Genomic DNA, 19099 nt, shown 5'->3' on the forward strand with positions numbered 1-19099 from the left:
CAACATGGGATGGTAAACTCCTGTTTCAGTACACTAACTGTGCTCTAAAATGAGCATAGAAAAAGGAGTCAAAGGACACCCAAGTTCAATAGAGTTCAACATTTTGGGGCTTAGAATTCAGGTATCAGCAGTGGCTGTCAGGTGCTCCTTTCCAGAGAAGAACCGTGAATCAAAAGCATACCCTGCAAAGAAAAAACTTCAGCCAGATTTACTGTCCAGGCTATGCATTTACACAAGCTGTAATTTACACAAGGCCTAAGGAGGAAGAGCACAAAAACAAGGCTGAAAGGAACTAGGACAATCCCTTCACTGGCTCCATGTGTGCATTCTCATATTCTCAACCTTACAAAGGGGAAAAACTTCATGTGAAAAACTACCAACGGACATATTCTTGAGTGAAGTGCCACAGGACTGAGCAGAGAGAAACCACAACACTACAGAATCATTAGGTAAGGAAGGTGGGACAGAATGTTTCATCACTCAAAATTAGCGTGCAAACCAAAATTCCAGAGCACGTGGGGAAAAATCAATAAAGCAATAATTACAACAAAAATCACTACGAATAAAATTATTTCATTTAAAACTTCAAAATAATTCATTTGCATCTTTGTGTGTACTAAATGTGAAATTTAAAATCTATTAAGAAAGAATATCATAAGATAAAGAAACATGATTCTATTGAGTTAATTTTTATGTGTGATATGAGGTAAAGTTCTAATTTCTCTTTTTGCAGATGGATATCCCTCAAGTCTACACTTATTTCATAAAAGGACGACTTCTTACTTAAAAAGGTAAATAAATAAATGTAAGTACTGAAAATTACAAAACTTTCAGAAAAAAAGCACAGGCGTAAATCTTCGCAATCTTGGGTTACACACAGATTTCTTAGATATAACAACAAAAGTACAACCCATAAAAGAAAATATTAATAAACAAGACTTCAGGAACATTAAACATTTTTTGTACCTTAAAAGCCAGCATTAAGAAAATAAAAAGTCAAATATATATTGAGAGAAAAAATACTTTCAAATCATAAATCTGAGAAAAAAAAAAAAAAACACTTGACTACAAGATGTTAAAAAAAACAAAACAAAATAAAAATCTTACAGCTCAATAACAAGACAAATAACCAAATTAAAAAATGGGTAAAATATTTGGATACCATTACATTAAGAAAGTATAAGAATAGCCAGCCAATAAGCACATGAAAAAAAAGAGCTCATCATCATTAGTTACTTGGGATATAAATATCAAACAAATATCATAATGAAATAGTACATATATAGGAATGGCTTTAATAAAACAATTCAATCAAAAACCAGTTTAAAAAAAGACCGCTAGCTGAAATAATAAGAAAAAGAGAGAAGAATCAAATAGACAAAATGAAAAATGATAAAGGGAATATGACCACCGACCCCACAGAAAATCTGTTTGTACTTAGGAAAAGTATGGAAGGAAACATATGAAGTTAGAAATGTTTATCTCCGAGCAGTGGGATTCATGGGGCTCAGGAAGATCAGAGAATAGAAACATGAGAGGGAGGAAAAAGAGAGAACGTTGTCTTTCACATATATTAATGTGTTGTTCATTAAATTATTTTTATATTTTAAAAAAGCAGAAAGTACAAAGTTACACATATATCCATGTATCTATTTTATCATACATGTTTCACATCTAATTTCTTTTACTTTCAAGAAATATAGTGTGCTGGGTAATGTCAATATCCCATCAGAGAATACTATAAACACCTCTACACAAATAAACAAGAAAATCTAGAAGAAATGGAGAAATTCCTGGAGACATATATACACACTCCCAAAACTAAACTAGGAAGAATCTGAATCCCTGAAAAGACCAATAATGAGTTCTGAAATTGAAGCAGTAATTAATAGTCTACCAACCAAAAAAAGCCCAGGACCAGACGGATTCACAGCCAAATTCTACCAGAGGTACAAAAAGGAGCTGGGACCATTATGTCTGAAACTAATCCAAACAATTGAAAAGGAGGGACTCCTCCCTAACTCATTTTATGAAGACAGCAGCATCCCGATACCAAAACTGTACAGAGATGTTGCGGGAAGTCAGGGACCCTGAACAGAGGGACCGGCTGAAGCCACAGCAGAAGATCATAAATTGTGAAGATTTCATGTACATTTATTAGATCCCCAAATTAATAGTTTTATAATGTCTTACGCCTGCCTTTACTGCAGTCTCTGAACATAAATTGTGACGATTTCATGGACACTTATCAATTCCCCAGTCAATACCCTTGCGATTTCCTATGCCTGTCTTTAATCTCTTAATCCCGTCGTCTTCTTCGTAAACTGAGGAGGACATGTGTCGCCTCAGGACCCTGTGATGATTGTGTTAACTGCACAAATTGTTCATAGAGCATGTGTGTTTGAACAGTATGAAATCTGGGCACCTTTAAAAAGGAACAGGATAACAGCAATCTTCAGGGAAGAAGGGAGATAATACTGGGAGCCTGACTGCAAAGGTGAGCCAGGCGGAACACAGCCATATTTCTCTTCTTTCAAATGCAAATAGGAGAAATATCGTTGAATTCTTTTTCTCAGCAAGGAACATCCTTGAGAAAGAGAATGTGCCCTGAGGGTGGGTCTATGAACGGCCCTCTGAGGGTGGCCGCCTTTTATGGTGGAAGCTAAGCCAAAGGGATGAAATAAGCCCTGGTCTCCTGTAGCACTCCCAGGCTTATTAGGAAGAGGAAATTCCCGCCCAATAAATTTTGGTCAGACAGGTTGTCTGCTCTCAACCTTGTCTCCAGATAAGATGTTATCAATGACAATGCGTGCCCGAAACTTCATTAGCAATTTTAATTTCACCCCATCCTGTGGTCCTGTGATCTTGCCCTGCCTCCACTTGCTTTGTGATATTTTATTACCTTGTGAAGTATGTCATCTCTGTGACCCACACTCTATTCGTGCACTCCCTCCCCGTTTGAAAATCGCTAATAAAAACTTGCTGGTTTTATATCTCGGGGAACATCACGGATCCTGCGGACATGTGATGTCTCCCTCGGACCCCTAGCTTTAAATTTCTCTCTCTTGTGCTCTTTCCCTTTATTTCTTAAACCACTTGAGACATCTAGGAAATAGAAAAGAACCCACCTTAACTATCGGGAGCGGGTTCTCAAAAAAAGAAAACTTCTGGCCAATATCGCTGATGAACACTTATGCGAAAATCCTCAGTCAAACACTGGCAAACCAAATCCAGCAGCACATCAAAAACTTATCCACCACAATCAAGTCGGCTTCATCCCTGAGATGCCAGGCTGGTTCAAAATACATAATCAATAAATGTAATCCATCACATAAACAGAACCAATGACAAAAACCACATGATTATCTCAACAGATGCAGAAAGGCCTCAGATAAAATTCAACATCCCTTCATGTTAAAATTTTCAATAAATTAGGTATTAATGGAACATATCTCAAAATCATAAGAGCTATTTATGACAAACCCAAAGCCAATATCACATTAAATGGGCAAAAACTGGAAGCATTCCCTTTGAAAACTGGTACAAGACAAGCATGCCCTCTCTCATCGCTCCTATTCAACATAGTATTGGAAGTTCTGGCCAGGGCAATCAGGCAAGAGAAAGAAATAAAGGGTATTCAAACAGGAAGAGAGGAAGTTAAATTGTCTCTATTTGCAGATGACATGATTTTATATTTAGAAAACCCCATTATCTCAGCCCCAAAACTCCTTAAGCTGGTAAGCAACTTCAGCAAAGTCTCAGGATACAAAATCAATGTGCAAAAATCACAAGCATTCCTTTACGCCTACAATAGATAACCAAATCTCCCATTCATAATTGCTACAAAGAGAATAAAATATCTAGGATACAGGTGACAAGGGATCTGAAGGACCTCTTCAAGGAGAACTACAAATAACTGCTCAAGGAAATAAGAGAGGACACAAACAAATGGAAAAACATTCCATGCTCATGGATAGGAAGAATCAATATATCATGAAAATGGCCATACTGCCCAAAGTAATTCATAGATTTAATGCTATTCCCATCAAACTACCACTGACATTCTTCACAGAATTAGGAAAAACTACTTTAAATTTTATAGGGAATCAAAGGAGATCCCGTCTAGCCAACACAATCCTAAGCAAAAAGAATCAAGCTGGAGGCATCATGCTACCTGAATTCAAACTATACTATAAGACTACAGTGACCAAAACAGCATGGTACTGGTACCAAAACAGACATATAGACCAAAGGAACATAACAGAGACCTCAGAAATAGCACTACACATCTACAACCATCTGATCTTTGACAAACCTGACAGAAACAAGCAATGGGGAAAAGATCTCCTATTCAATAAATGGTGGTGGGAGAAGTGGCTAGCCATGTGAGGAAAACTGAAACCAGACCCCTTCCTTACACTTTATACAAAAATTAACTCAAGATGGATTAAAGACTTAAATGTAAAACCCCAAACCATAAAAACCCTAGAAGAAAACCTAGGCAATACCATTCAGGACAATGGCATGGGCAAAGACTTCATGATAAAAACGTCAAAGCAATTGCAACAAAAGCCACAATTGACAAATGGGGTCTAATTAAACTAAAGAGCTTTGGCACAACACAAGAAACTAGCATTAGAGTGAACAGGCAACCTACAGAATGGGAGAAAATTTTTGTAATCTACCCATCTGACAAAGATCTAATATCCAGAATTTATAAGGAACTTAAACAAATTTACAAGTAAAAAACAAACAACCCCATCAAAAAGTGGGCAAAGGGTATGAACTGACACTTATCAAAAGAAGACATTTACACCGCTAAGAAACATATGAAAAAAAGCTCAACATCACCGGTCATTAGAGAAATGCAAATCAAAACCACAATGAGATACCATTTCACACCAGTTAGTTAGAATGGTGATTATTAAAAAAGGTCAAGAAACAATAGATGCTGGCAAGGCTGTGAAGAAATAGGAATGCTTTTACACTGTTGTTGGGAACGTAAATTAGTTCGACGATTGTGGAAGACAGTATGGCAACTTCTCAAGGATCTAGAACCAGAAATGCCATTTGACCCAGTAATCCCATTACTCAGTATATACTCAAAGGAATGTAAATCATTCTACTATAAGGACACATGCACACATATGCTTATTGCAGCACTATTTACAAAAGCAAAGTCATGGAACCAACCCAAATGTTGATCAATGATAGACTGGATTATAAAGAAAATGTGGTACATATACACCATGGAATATTACACAGCCATAGAAAGGTATGCGATCATGACCTTTGCAGGGACATGGATGAAGCTGGAAGCCATCATCCTCAGCAAACTAACACAGGAACAGAAAACAAAACCCCACACGTTCTCACTCACAAGTGAGACTTGAACAATGAGAACACATGGACCCAGGGAGGGGAACAACACACACCAGGGCCTGTTGAGGGGTTGCGGGAAAGGGGAGGAAACTTAGATGGCAGGTCAATAGGTGCAGCAACTCACCATGTTACCTACGTAACAAACCTGCACATTCTGCACATATATCCCGGAACTTAAAGTAAAATAAATTAAAAAAAAAAAAAAGTCAGTTAATAACACACATTAGCAAGGATGTAGAGAAACTGGAACCTTAACATATTCTTTGTGGAAATGTAAAAAATGTGCAGACACTTTGGAAAACAAAAAGTTTGGCAGTTTCTTCAGATGTTAAACATAATATAACAAACAATGCAGAAATTCTGCATCTAGAAAAATCAAAACATATTTCCATACAAAGGCATTTACATCAATGTTCAGAGCAGCATTATTCAAAATAGCTAAGAAATGGAAACAACCCAAATGTCCATCAACTGGTGAATGGAAAAGTCAATGCTGGCCAATATATTGTAATATAACTGACATTCTGCTCACTTTTATTTAAATATTTCTTTCTTTTTTTTTTTTTTTTTTTTTTTTGAGATGGAGTCTCGCTCTGTCGCCCAGGCTGGAGTGCAGTGGCCGGATCTCAGCTCACGGCAAGCTCCGCCTCCCGGGTTCCCGCCATTCTCCTGCCTCAGCCTCCCGAGTAGCTGGGACTACAGGCACCTGCCACCTCGCCCGGCTAGTTTTTTGTATTTTTTAGTAGAGACGGGGTTTCACCGTGTTAGCCAGGATGGTCTCGATCTCCTGACCTCGTGATCCGCCCGTCTCGGCCTCCCAAAGTGCTGGGATTACAGGCTTGAGCCACCGCGCCCGGCCTATTTAAATATTTCTAAACAGTAATTTTATAAATTCAAACTTAGCTCTGTACTTAGTCCATGCTCAAGTTTTAAACATTAATTAGTCCAGTCATATAAATCTGTAGCCACTTAAAATGCTCATAACAAACTTTCCCACAGTGCAAATTATTTTTTAATGGGAACCTTGTACACGATCCATTTCTAACTCTAATTAGATTCACCTAGGGAAAACACCATTGGTTAACTGATATACCTAATACTAGCTAAACAAAATGGTAATATACTCTAAGGGGTAGAATACTGTTCCATCTAAAAAGCATAATGACCAACATTAATAAGAACTGGAAATCTGTAATTTTGGTAGTTACTCACAAATTATGCATTTTGTTCTATTTATAGACAAACATCCTGTTCACAGGGACAACAGCAATATCTTCAAACTTGTAGGCTCCATTTGTACTAACATAAATGCTACTGCATAACAATTACATCTTTATTTTGCTTGGATATATAAATAAAAATCATTATTTTCACAAGTGAAGTAATGAAAGTCTTAAGTATTAAAGCAGATTACACATCTGCTTTACTTTATGCTCTAATGTGTTTACAGATTACACATCATCTCTCATTTATGAGCGATAATTTAATGTGGTTATTCCCTCCACCATTAATGTGTAACACACGGCATCTTAGAGCTAAGCACTGTATTTTAACCTAATAATAGTAGCTATAACATTCTGAAACGTGCCTCATAAATCAAAGCCGTAATGTGTGTATTGAGGGTTTGGACTAGCACTTCATGAGATCTAGATCTATTACAATTTGCTGAAAGGGGACAAAGGCAGATGGGAAAGATTTTAAGGAGATTAAAAAAAAAAAAAAAAAAAAAAAACAAAGAAAAGCAAAAGACAATCATTTTGGAAGAACTCCTTTTCCTTGCTAAGTGGAACTTGTAGAGGACTACCAGTGGTCTCCTTCATTTACCAATGGGATTTAATAGAATAACATGTGCCCACTTGCAGTAACACAGCATGGCCCACTCCAAAGAAGCGACCAAGAGGTCAGGCTGACACTTTGTAATTCATTGTAGAAGCAGAAAATAGAAGTCCCCAAAGTCACAAAAGGCTTTTCACAGATTTTGGAAAGAACAAGCAGGTTCCAAATAATTCATAAAGCTGAGCTTAGCAAACACATTGCAATTCCATGCTGAACAGAAAAATGATACACTCCTCACACTGGCCAAAACATCACAGCACCTCAGTAGTCACCACATGATGACTGAATATCCACTTCCTAATTCATTTTAGGAAATTAAAAAAAAAAAAATCCACTTCCTAATTGATTTTTCCCACTGACTGATCATTATGCAGTTGGTGTCTCCAACTGAGCTTTATGAAGCATGACGTAGGCATTCACTGATTGAGAAGCACAGTAAGAGCACAGATAGATGGCACACCTCCAGTGACCGGACAACACCAAGTCACACCGCAAAGTGCTAACGCACAACAGAGAACACTTAGGGAATATAGAGAAGGGGGCAATTTGAGGACTCAAGGAAAACTTCACAAAGAACATACTTCAGATGGAAGGGGTAAGAGCACAAGACAAGCACAAGAGCACAAGATCAGAAGTGTCCTCCAGACAGAGAGGAAACTCTACAAAATAACACTAAATGGTGACATGTTCTCTACCACTGGAACATGACAGATGTTTGAAAGGCATGAAAAGGGATGATGCTGGAGGCAAGCAGAGTAGGAGATGTGACTGGACAAGCTGTGGAGGGATGAGAGGTTCAAAAGGAACAAAACTTCGGATAAAGATCTCATGAAAAGTAGGTCTTCAATTGGACCTTGAAAGATAGCTCCTCCTAATACATGGAACATTGAGTGACCACTGGCTAGTATAAGAACCATTCTGAATCCCACAGAGGGAACAGTATAGAAGTTTAATGTGTTTTTACATCCTATGAGGGAAAACAATAGTTGCTAATCAGTACAACTGCAAGTCAAAACATGCCAAAGGACAAAGTGTATCCACGTCACTCTAGGACCCTAGAAAATGCTATGGCTGCCATCTGAAGGGAGGGAGGGCAACAACAAAAGAAGTCCACTGCCTGCAGTGCTGGCGGCTGAATGCCGTCCTCCACTGAATGTTGCACCTTCTAGAGCTCTGATGTCCAATCTGGTAGCCAGTAGCCTCATGTGGCTATTTACATTTAAATTAATTAAAACTAAGTACAATTTAAGGCTGGATGCAGTGATTCATCACACCTGTATACCCGGCACTTTGGGAGGCCGAAGCTGGTGGATGACTTGAGGCCAGGAGTTCAAGACCGGCCCGGCCAACATAGTGAAACCTCATCTCAAAAATAAATTAATTAATTAAATAAATTTAAAATTTGACCCCTTAAAAGTGATATTTCAAGTGCCCAATAGCTCTGTGTGACTAGTGGCTACAATGATGAACAGTGCTGGTATGACATATTTCCTTCACTGAAGAAAGTTCTATTGGCAGTGCTGTCCTAGAGTCACTGCTGCAAGAGGAAGAGGCAAAAATTCCATAGGAGCAAAAATTAACATTACAACCCTCTTTGAGATAATCAGATTACTTAGTATTGAACTGGGAATACACATGCATATTAGATCCATGCTCATTAATTTAAATTTTAATATTAAAAAAAGAGTTGTGAAAATGGGGTAGTTGTATATATTCTACTCTGGGCAAAAGCTAAGTATCTTTGCCCTAATTCCATCAATAGACTCCACAACTGAACCTTTGTACCAGAGTTCTAAAAGTAACTTAGAGTACACAAATACTAATGACTTTATCAAGATCGATACAGCCCCCCCCCAAAAAAAAAAAAGTTAGTGCAGCTCACTTACCACAATAGGTGTCTCCCAAAACAGTTACAAGAAAAATAAAGGACATTTTAAGCTGTGAAAGTGAAGCTTACCATTTGATGGAATCTCATGAAAAACCAATCTATACAGAGAATCATCACATCTTAATTTATCTAGCTGGGATGTCAGAAACTGGGCCACTGCCTTTGATCTAAAAAATGCTAATTCTACGTTTCTAGAAAGAGTCATGAAAAGTTAAATTCCCTTGGGCAAACAGTGACCAAAAGAAGACAGGTGTCAGGGGGCATACTCTTCCTCCTTCCTCTCCCAGAATGGAAGATTCTGAAACACATATAGACTTAATTGGTGCAGACAATTTTATTCGTAAGAATCTCAATGAGGAAAAGGAAAACAACAAAAATCCAACACAAAATAAGCAAGTGAATTGAACAAGTACCTCAAAAAGAGGATCTCTCCTGCACTATCTCCATCTCATTAGTAATCAGAAAAATATAAATCAATTAATTAGATATCACTAAACACTTAGGAGTATAGGCAAAATTTAGGAAACCAACAATAGCAATGTCCTGGATTGGAGTAACCAGCAATCCTGTACATTACTGTTCAAAGTCTAATCAGTAGCACAAAAGAAAAGCATTTGGCATTATCTATTTAGGTTGAATTATATACATAGCTCACAACACATATTTCCAGTGCTAGATACATGCCTGAGAGAACTGTTTGCCCATGTACACTAGAGACACATACAAACGATGACAGTCACATTATTTTTAGTCACCAAAATTGAAAACCAATGTCAATGTTCATATGAATAAACTGTAATATGCACACCGAAATTAATTTCTACATGGCACTAAAAATGAATAAACTACAGCTACATGCAATAGCATGAATGGATCTCACAAATATAACATTAAGTATAACTATTTCTATAAAATACAAAAATAGGTAAAACTAAACTATCATATTGAGGGTATGTATGGTACATATCAAAATTATTTAAAACAAAAACAAAAATCACAAAGATCTGGTTATCAGGATTAGTCAAGACAATGGTGATCTCTGGAAAGGGAGAGAAAAGTTAGGAATGAAATGCAGAAGGCTGGGCATGGTGGCTCACACCTGTAATCCATGCACTTTGGAAGGCTGATGAGGGCGGATCACTTAAGGTCAGGAGTTTGAGACCAACTTGGCCAACATGGTGAGACTCCATCTCAACTGAAAATTTAAAAAATTAGCCGGGTGTGGTGTGTAATCCCAGCTACTCAGGAGGCTGAGGCAGGAGAATCCCTTGAACCCGGGAGGTGGAGGCTGTAGTGAGCAGAGATCACGCCACTGCACTCCAGCCTGGCAAAAGAGTGAGACTCCGTCGGCAAAAAAGAAGTTTAATAAGGAGAGGTCTGGGGGATTTGGAAGGCGGTCAGGTGCTGCTTCTTTACCTGTAGTTTCATGGGTGTTTTCTGGGGGATTTGGAAGGCGGTCAGGTGCTGCTTCTTTACCTGTAGTTTCATGGGTGTTTTCTTTATGATAGTTTATTGAGCTGAACATTTTCTGGTATACTTTTTTATATGAATGTTATATTTCACACACGCACACAAAAGCGAGAAAAGTGTTCTGCACACACATACACAAAACGCCTCTCATCCACAAGGTTAGGTAATCCCATTTTATTCCACTCTCAGCCACCTTTCAAACTCCTCTTCCTCATTTTAACTTACCTCTTGTACTGCTTTACTAGTTAATGGTGAAGCACTGATATTTTCCCCTCCTTCATGATGGATCTGGAAATTCACTCTTTGATAAAGAATCTAAAACAAAAACAGGCTATGCTGTAAAGGAGTTACATTTTTAAATTTGCTTCTCATCACAATGTAGGCTTGAAATTTAAAAAGTACTTTTAAAAAGAAAATTACCTTTTCATAATGATTAGCTTTGGTAACAGGCTTACTTCAGGACTTCACAGTTTCAAAAGGATGCAATGGTTTCGGAAGTGGGGATCAAGTGTGAAAAAAACTGACATACAATGTAATGAATTGTTACAAGTGGTGTCTATGTTCCGGCCTGGAACAACCTCAATTCTTGCCTCCTCAGAAGAATAAATTTGACTGAGGAGCACATGGCAGAAAAAGAGACCCAGGCGAGTTTTAGAGCAAAAGTGGAAGTTTATTAAAAAGCCTTACAGCAGGAATGAAAGGAAGGAAGATACACCTGCAAGAGGCCCAAGTGAGGGATCTGAAGGACAAGTGTGGGGTTTGGCCTTTGGCTCAGAGCTTCACACCCTGGCACACTTCCAGGTTCTTATGTCCCTTCTCTCCTGACTCTTCCCTTGGGGTGGGTTGTGCACACGTGCAATGGCCTGCTGGCGATGGGAGAGGAGCATGCACAGTGTGTTTACAGGAGTTGTATGCAAGCTCAGCGGCAGGGTTCTTCCCTTTCTCCAGTGGAATGCCCTCACAGGTCATATGCCGGTGAAACTCCACCATTTTGCCGCTTAGTGAACATGCTTGAGCTCACTGGCCATCTCCTGAGATCTTATCAGGAAGCGCTGATCACCAGTTTCAGGGTTTTTTTTCTATCTATAGGGAAACTGTCTTTCCCTGGTGCTGGCTGCAACCAATTATTATTTTAGAGAGGCAGTGTGACAACTGCCTGACCCCTCTGATGGTCGCCTGACTTTCCTGGTGGGGTGGGGGGCCCTCTCCTGTCTTGCTCATGTCTGCCTGACTAGCTACCAACTGTAAGAGAATGACTATGGGATGAAAATGTAAATTCTAGACTCTCCTCATACATTTAACAGTGTTTCTCCACAGGGGCACTATCCTCTCCTATGCAGACCTATCCTGTGAATTTTAGGAAATTTAGCATCCCCCCAACCAAAGCCCACCCCAATTCCCAATTTCTAAAGGATCCCTAAGGGAATGGTTGCTCCACTGACTTTAACCCATATGATTTCAGATATATTTTACATAACCATTTAGCATATGTTTAATTCACAACACTAACTTGCCCCATTATTTTCAATAATTTCTTTCCTAATATTACCTTCTATCTTTCTCAAGGCTGTCTTGTATCCTTTCTTCCTTGCTGTTACAAAGCCAGCAACATTATGTTATATCCTAATATTTTCATGTTCCTTTTCCATAAGTGATGATCTAGTTTTCTTCCATAAATTAAAATTCTCATACTATTTTTTTTTTTTAATATCTCAGATATACACACCCAACAACATGCACTTCATACAGGTTAGGATTTCCTTTGTTGAGAGTACTTACTTCTGTCTGCAGAGAGCTGCTAGCTGCCAAAAGAAGTTCAATGCTGCTAGGAGGGCAATGTGTCAAAGCAAAAGCCATGAGCTCTTGACGAGTGCCCAAGTCCTGGTAACCTTCTGATTGTCCTAACTGGCTACAAACATCCCAGCTTTTAGGATAACCTGCAAAATTGGCAAGGAAAAAAAAAAATGATTCCCAAAAGAAGACGAATATTCAATCTAATATGACAAATGCAACGGCTTCCTGCTCAGGTCTTGTTGTACCAAAGCAAAATCATAGTCATTAGTGACACATTCTTTTATAAGCAGAAACAGATAAAAATCTAAGCGAGGAAAGATTAGGGTGGTGTATTATCCAGAAAGTTCAATGCTACTCCAGACAAGTGTTTCTGAAAAACTCTGTTAAATTTTAGATTAACTGACAATAAATGCAAATAATCTACTGAGATTTGATGTTCTGTAAAAAGGCAGTCATCTGAATTCAGAAGACCTGAGAGCCTGGTCCAACCCTGCTACTTAGCACTGGTGTGAGAGCTTTAAGAAAAGAGCCAAAAGTATCACAATTCTTTTCCTACTACAAAAGGACAAGAATAACACCTTCCTCTTGGGTTGTTGAAGGAATTAAGTAACATTTGTATGTAAAAGCACATGTAAACTGCAAAGTGCTAGAAAAAAGAGACATTATGATAGATCCCCATACAGAATCACTCACTTTATAGATCAGACAGACATCTAAGGACAGTGACTGAATCGCCCTCCAACTCTCAGCAGGGATCTTTTTCCTATACATTATACTCTGAATTCTTAAAATACATTTTTATTCTTATTTGAAGGAATTCCAGCCTTAGGCCTATTTGTCTAAGTACAAAACTTGTAGTACAGAATAATTTTTTCTAAATATGTAAAGTAAAAATTAATTCAGATATTACCCTTACCAGAATAAAATTATAATAAAGCTCTCCATATGAACAATTTACATCAGTACATTTTCACAGAGAGCCACAGTTATTCTAAATTTAATGTTGCAAAATCACTTGGTCAATATTATGGAACACAGCTCATTTATGAAAACAATTTGCTAATGCTGAAGTTGTAAAATATTGAATATTTTTCGAGAGTTTTAAATGTTTTCATAGATGTAAAGCCAAAGATCCTCTCTGTGATCAAACTTAAATCAGACAACCCTGAGCCCTCTTCTCAACTAGGCCTTAACCTTGGCCCCCAGCCTTGCTAGGCTGCATACTCCAGTTTTAGCAAAAATCCTACTAAGTCAGTTTAGCCAGAATCCTCAAATTCTCAAGGGCTGATCAAATTACTCATCCCTCAGCAGTGATATCTGATCATCCTGGCTGGCCTTCAGCAAGGTCTTATTAAATCATTTTGGCAAGGATCCCCCTGCCCTTGATGTCTCCTCTTATCCACTGACCCTTCAGTTAGCCTGTTGGCTACAAATGTCCAGCTGTCCTTGTTGTATTCAGAGTTTAGTCCAATCTCTCTCCCCTAATGCAGTGGTCTTCATACTCATCACAATAGTCCTTGCTGTTATAACAAGTGTCAGAATAAGGTTTGCTTCAACAGTACACATGCAAAAGTTACACAAATCATTAGTACAGAACTCTATGAGTCATCATGAAGTGAAGCCCTGCATTTTAACCACTCCCTATTAATGTATTGAGAGTGGATAGAAAGATGTGTTTGGGCCTTCACATATTCAAGCATAGCCATGGAAAGTTGACAATTTAGTACAGAGCTCATGATAAGAAAAAAAAAAAAAAAAAAAAAACTCCCTATCACACTGAAGAATGTGTTCTTTAAATGAGAAATTATTCTACAATAAAATCTCATTATCCTGCAGAGACTTGAATTTGAATTTCAATATGAAGAATTTTGGAGTTGCAAAACCCTTCCCAATTTCTCAATGTCGGCTTGAAAAGCACTACACTATCTGGCATGGTTTGGATCTGCATCCCACCCAAACCTCATGTTGAAATGTAGTCCCCAGTGCTGGGGGTGGGGCCTTGGGGGAGGTGATCAGATCATGGGGTGATTTCTTATGGTTTAACATCATATCCCCTTGGTGCTGTCATTGTGATAGTGAGTCCCTGTAAGCTCTGGTTGTTTAAAAGTGTGTAGTCCCTCCCTCGTCTCTCTCTTCCTTCTGCTCCAGCCAGGTAAGCCTTCTGCTCCCACTCTGCCTTCTGCCATGAGAGAAAGTTCCCTGAGGCCTTCCTGGAGGCAGATGCTGCCATGCTTCCTGTATAGCTTGTGGAACTGTGAGCCAATTAAACCTCTTTCCTTTATAAATTACCCAGTCTCAGGTATTTCTTTATAGCAGTGTGAGAACGAACTAATACACTATCTTTAAAAAAAATTAAAGAAGGGAAATATTGACTATATACACACAAACTAAATAATCTAAAAATTCAAATTTTCTCTTAGATAACAAATATAGGAAATAGCATTAAAATATTTTACATAAAATTATTTTTAAATTACGAGCATGTTTTTAATAGGGACTAGAAAGCAACCAAAATCTCAAATAAAATGTAATGTCTGAATCTGTTAAAATGTTTATATCAACATATAAGTACATAGCCTATATACTTATCAGTGCTCATAAAATGTATCTCAAGCCTCAATGTGGCTGGCTTACCAATCAGGTCAATTGATATCAGAACAGACCTTTTCCATTATTCATCACATAAAGAGGACATGAGCAAAGTGTTAAATAAGCTGTCTACTCACCTGTGGCCATCAGCTCCTGACAATGCATATTGGCTGCTTTGTAGTCATGGAAGCGAAGTGCTTGCTCCACTAAAAGGACTAGAACCTGTCCCCGCCTTTCTTCTGGGTCCTCACCTGTAAGTCCAAGCAAAGGACTTAATGATTATGACAAGCAACATCAACTGATAGAAGAGCTTGTTAACACTGTCTTTCAAATTACTTCAGAAATAAAACAGAGAGATCAGACGGATTTGCAATGATGAGAGGAAAACGTTGCTTGACCTTTCAATCCACTTATGAAGCATGGAATTAGCCGTCAGTCTCCTAAGAGATCAATGATTAATATTAGTTCCTAATTAAAATACCCAAACCAGCAAGTCCAAAATCAGGGTAGTTTGGAGCCCTACAAAAAAGTCTTGGTGTTACCATGGTAAGGGAAGGAGAAGAAAATTTATGTTTCCAAAAGAAAGCAGGTTATAAAAGGGGCTTGAAAAATAATGACCAGCAGATTAAAAGAATTGATGAAGATGATGCAGCAATAAACTTCTCATATTAAAAATTCAACTACTATTTAGAAATTGGAATGCAAACGTTGTCCAGAGCACTGGCAAAGATTGTTCCTTAACAAATTCTCGTTGGGCTCCTCTGAGCCTTACTGGGGCCCTGTCCTTGGACATATCCTTGAGAGCCCAATTTTAGCAAAACTTCTGCTGTCAGCTGTAGCCAGAATCCTCCACTCTGGATATCTGATCAAATCCCTCATCCCTGCCACCAACTCCCAGATGTTATCTGGCCACCCTGGCCAGCCCTCAGGCAAGAATTTGTACCCTGTCAGGTGGTTTAACCAGAATGCCTCCTTACCCCAATGATTCTTTTTTGTAATTTTCCATCTGCCCCAACTTAGGTTCCAACATAAGTAAAACCCAACTCAATGGAAACAGTAAAATCAGAAATAACCAACTGTACTCTAACTGGGGACTACCCACATTAACTAATCAAGTATTTTCTTTGTCCACAAACACCTTATAAAATTTTCCCATCACATCCACTCAGAAGAGCCCTGAACTACTTTGAGTTTGGTGCTGCCCAATTCATGAATTGCTATCTGTTGAAAATAAACCCTTTAAAATTTTTATGTGCATAAGTTTATTTTAACAAGCCCAATTTCTCTCTCTTACTGCAAAATTCCATTGCAGTAGTCCCTATACCTATAGTGCAGAGTCTCTCTTACAATTTTTTGTTTGTTTGTTTGTTTGTTTGTTTGAAGAGACAGGTCTCCCTACGTTGCACAGGCTGGTCTTAAATTCCTGGGCTCAAGTGATCCTCAAGCCTCAGCCTCTCATTTAAACATGCATCAGGGATAATTTTTTCATTACCAGCACCCATGGATCTCAATCACACAGATGAAAAATACAACTTATAATATCTTAAAACAAGTTTTATATTAACTTTACCCTGTGTAAACAGAATCACTGGGAGATAAATAGGAATGGGATACGGCTCCCCCTTCATATATTTTTTCTTTTTTCTTCTCTTGTCCAACTGATCACAAAACCCACACCACGACCTTGCTGGCAATATACCCACTAACCCTGGGGCTTTAGTCATACCAAGAGAACGGCCATTCTTCAGTGCTCTCATAATGTTTGACCATGCCTTTTACTTAAAGAATTCTGGGAAATGGACTTAAGAAAATCTAAATATCAAACCAAGGTTGTGGAGTGTCTCTCCTGGGGAACAAAGGCTGGAAATGGATTTGCAGCCTGTTGCTACCAGTCAGACCACCAAGTGACCCATTACCTTAGGTAACTATGGCAACCAAATTAACACCGACCTGCATATCCTACCACTCACACGCACTGCCCAGCCCAGCCCAGCTGGCGTACTTTACCACAGATATCAATTCCTGCTCTTTGCCTAAAAACAAAAACAACAACAAAAAATCCCTACCGTTTTTTTTCAGGGAGTCTACAGAGAGTCCTTGTGCCTCTGCTGTCTCCCATGTTCTTGAGCCCAAGCCCTAAAATAAAAGCCTTGTCTAGGAAAGCTGCTTGGCCGTGTGCGTGTGTGCATGTATTTATTTAGAGATGCAGTTTCTCTCTGTTGCCCGGGCTGAAGTGCAGTGGCACTACCACTGCTCACTGCAACCTCGACCTCCCAGATTCAAGAAATCCTCCCACCTCAGCCTACAGAGTCACTGGGCCTACAGGGACATACCACTAAACCTGGCTAACTTTTTTATTTTTTGTACAGACAGGGTCTTGCTATGTTACTCAGGTCAGTCTCGAACTCCTGAACTGAAGCAATCCTCCTGCCTTAGCCTCCCAAAGTGTTGGGATTAAAGGTGTGAACCACCACACCTGGCTTGTGTTCATTTTTATTACGCAAAAAAGGAGGAGCCAAACGGCCTGTGATCTGCAGCAACCACAACATTACTATGCTAGCCAATACACTGTCTACATTAAATTAAACAATGATTTTTGATGTTTTTTCCTTCTAAAGGCTAACCGAATGAAAATAATTTGGGGCTCAAGGGATCACAGTTCTGGCATACGGGTTATTTCAAAGTGAAAATATTTGAGCTACGGAAGATGCAGAAAGAAATTCTAACTGAATTTATCTTATCTGAATAAAGCAGAGTCTCCCTAAAATACAACTGCAGTTAAACCCCCTCCACAGGAGTTTCCTGAGAACTCAGTTGGCATACAGACTGTCAGTTAGCATCAAAAAACCCAACAGGCCCTTCCATACTTTCCCACTGAAGCCCTAGCCCCTCCCACTCCATCCCCCTTTTCATTAAGTTGGTATATAAACCTTACTTCTTGCTATTCAAGAGTTATTAATAACTAAGTGACTTCTGCATGCATGTGTAAAAAAAAATCTTGTTTTTCTCCTGTCTACTGTCAATTAACTCACAGGCCCCCCGACCAACCATTTGAAACAAAGTAGATGAAGAAAAAAGTTTCCTCCCAACAGGGACTTTAAACATTTTTGCTAGGTCTTTTAAAAGCATTTTCCCCTTTGAACGATCTTAATTGACAAATATAAAGGGGGAAAACCCTTAAACACAAAGTAAGTTTATAGTTTCACTGACAGTGCTCATCTTTTATTACAAGACTCAGTTTCCAGAGTCTAAAAAATACACAAGAAAAATTCAGCTCCTGTTAAAAGATCTAAAATTATTTTCCCAAAAGTATTTTTAGAAAATATTTTTTAAAATATTTTACATAAAATATAGGTTTTCGTTGCCCTTGCAACATATTCCTTTATTTTTCACTTGCTTAAAAACAATTTATTTCAATGGTAGGCCATCAGGACAAAAAAAAAAATTGTGATTATCTTTTTAATAATCTTTATTATCTATTAAAATGGAAGCTTTTGGTGGACAGGGGTTGGTTCATAGTTGGATGTTCAATACCCAGCATCAAGTAATGCACATAACAGAGAGGCTCAAAAAAATACAGTCAGGAGTTGCTTAGCAAGAGGTATACATTCTATGACATGTGTCATTAGGCAATTCCATCTTGAGCAAACATCACAGAGTGCCCTCACACAAACCTAGATAGTATAGCCTACTACACACCTAGGCTATATGGTACAACTCCTAGACTACAAACCTGTACAGTATGTTTCTGTACTGAATACTATGGGCAACTGGAATGCAATGGTAAGAATTATGTGTATCTAACCACAGAAAAGGTACAGTTCAAATATTGTACAAAAGATAAAAAATGGTAACTCTGTATAGGACATTTACCATGGATGGAGTTTACAGGACTGGAAATTGATCTGGGTGAGTCAGTTTGTTGGGTGGTGAGTGAATGTGAAAGCCGGGGATATGACTGCACACTACTGCAGACTTTATAAACACTCTACACTGAGGCTACATGAAATTTAGTTAAAAAAAAAAAAATTTCTTTCTCAGTAATAAGTTAACTATAGGTTACCATAACTTAAAAAAACTGAACAAAACAAAAAACAGAATCTCACTGTGTCGCCTAGGCTGGAGTATAACGGCATGATC

General features: G+C 38.4%; 1 protein-coding gene across 2 annotated transcripts in view; it reads right to left on the reverse strand.

Annotated features, from left to right (window-relative positions):
* NBAS (NBAS subunit of NRZ tethering complex) overlaps window positions 1–19099 on the reverse strand; it is a 459930-nt gene that overhangs the window by 238003 nt on the left and 202828 nt on the right. For both annotated transcript variants that reach the window (XM_030921163.1, XM_010354668.2), the window contains exons 33-35: window positions 15097–15210; window positions 12356–12513; window positions 10802–10891 (exon numbers count right to left, since the gene is read on the reverse strand). In XM_030921163.1, coding sequence (XP_030777023.1) covers window positions 10802–10891; window positions 12356–12513; window positions 15097–15210 — 362 coding nt within the window. The remainder of the gene's footprint in view (window positions 1–10801; window positions 10892–12355; window positions 12514–15096; window positions 15211–19099) is intronic.

The sequence above is a fragment of the Rhinopithecus roxellana genome, chromosome 17 (genome assembly GCF_007565055.1).
Source record: "Rhinopithecus roxellana isolate Shanxi Qingling chromosome 17, ASM756505v1, whole genome shotgun sequence".
NCBI classification, from domain to species: domain Eukaryota; kingdom Metazoa; phylum Chordata; class Mammalia; order Primates; family Cercopithecidae; genus Rhinopithecus; species Rhinopithecus roxellana.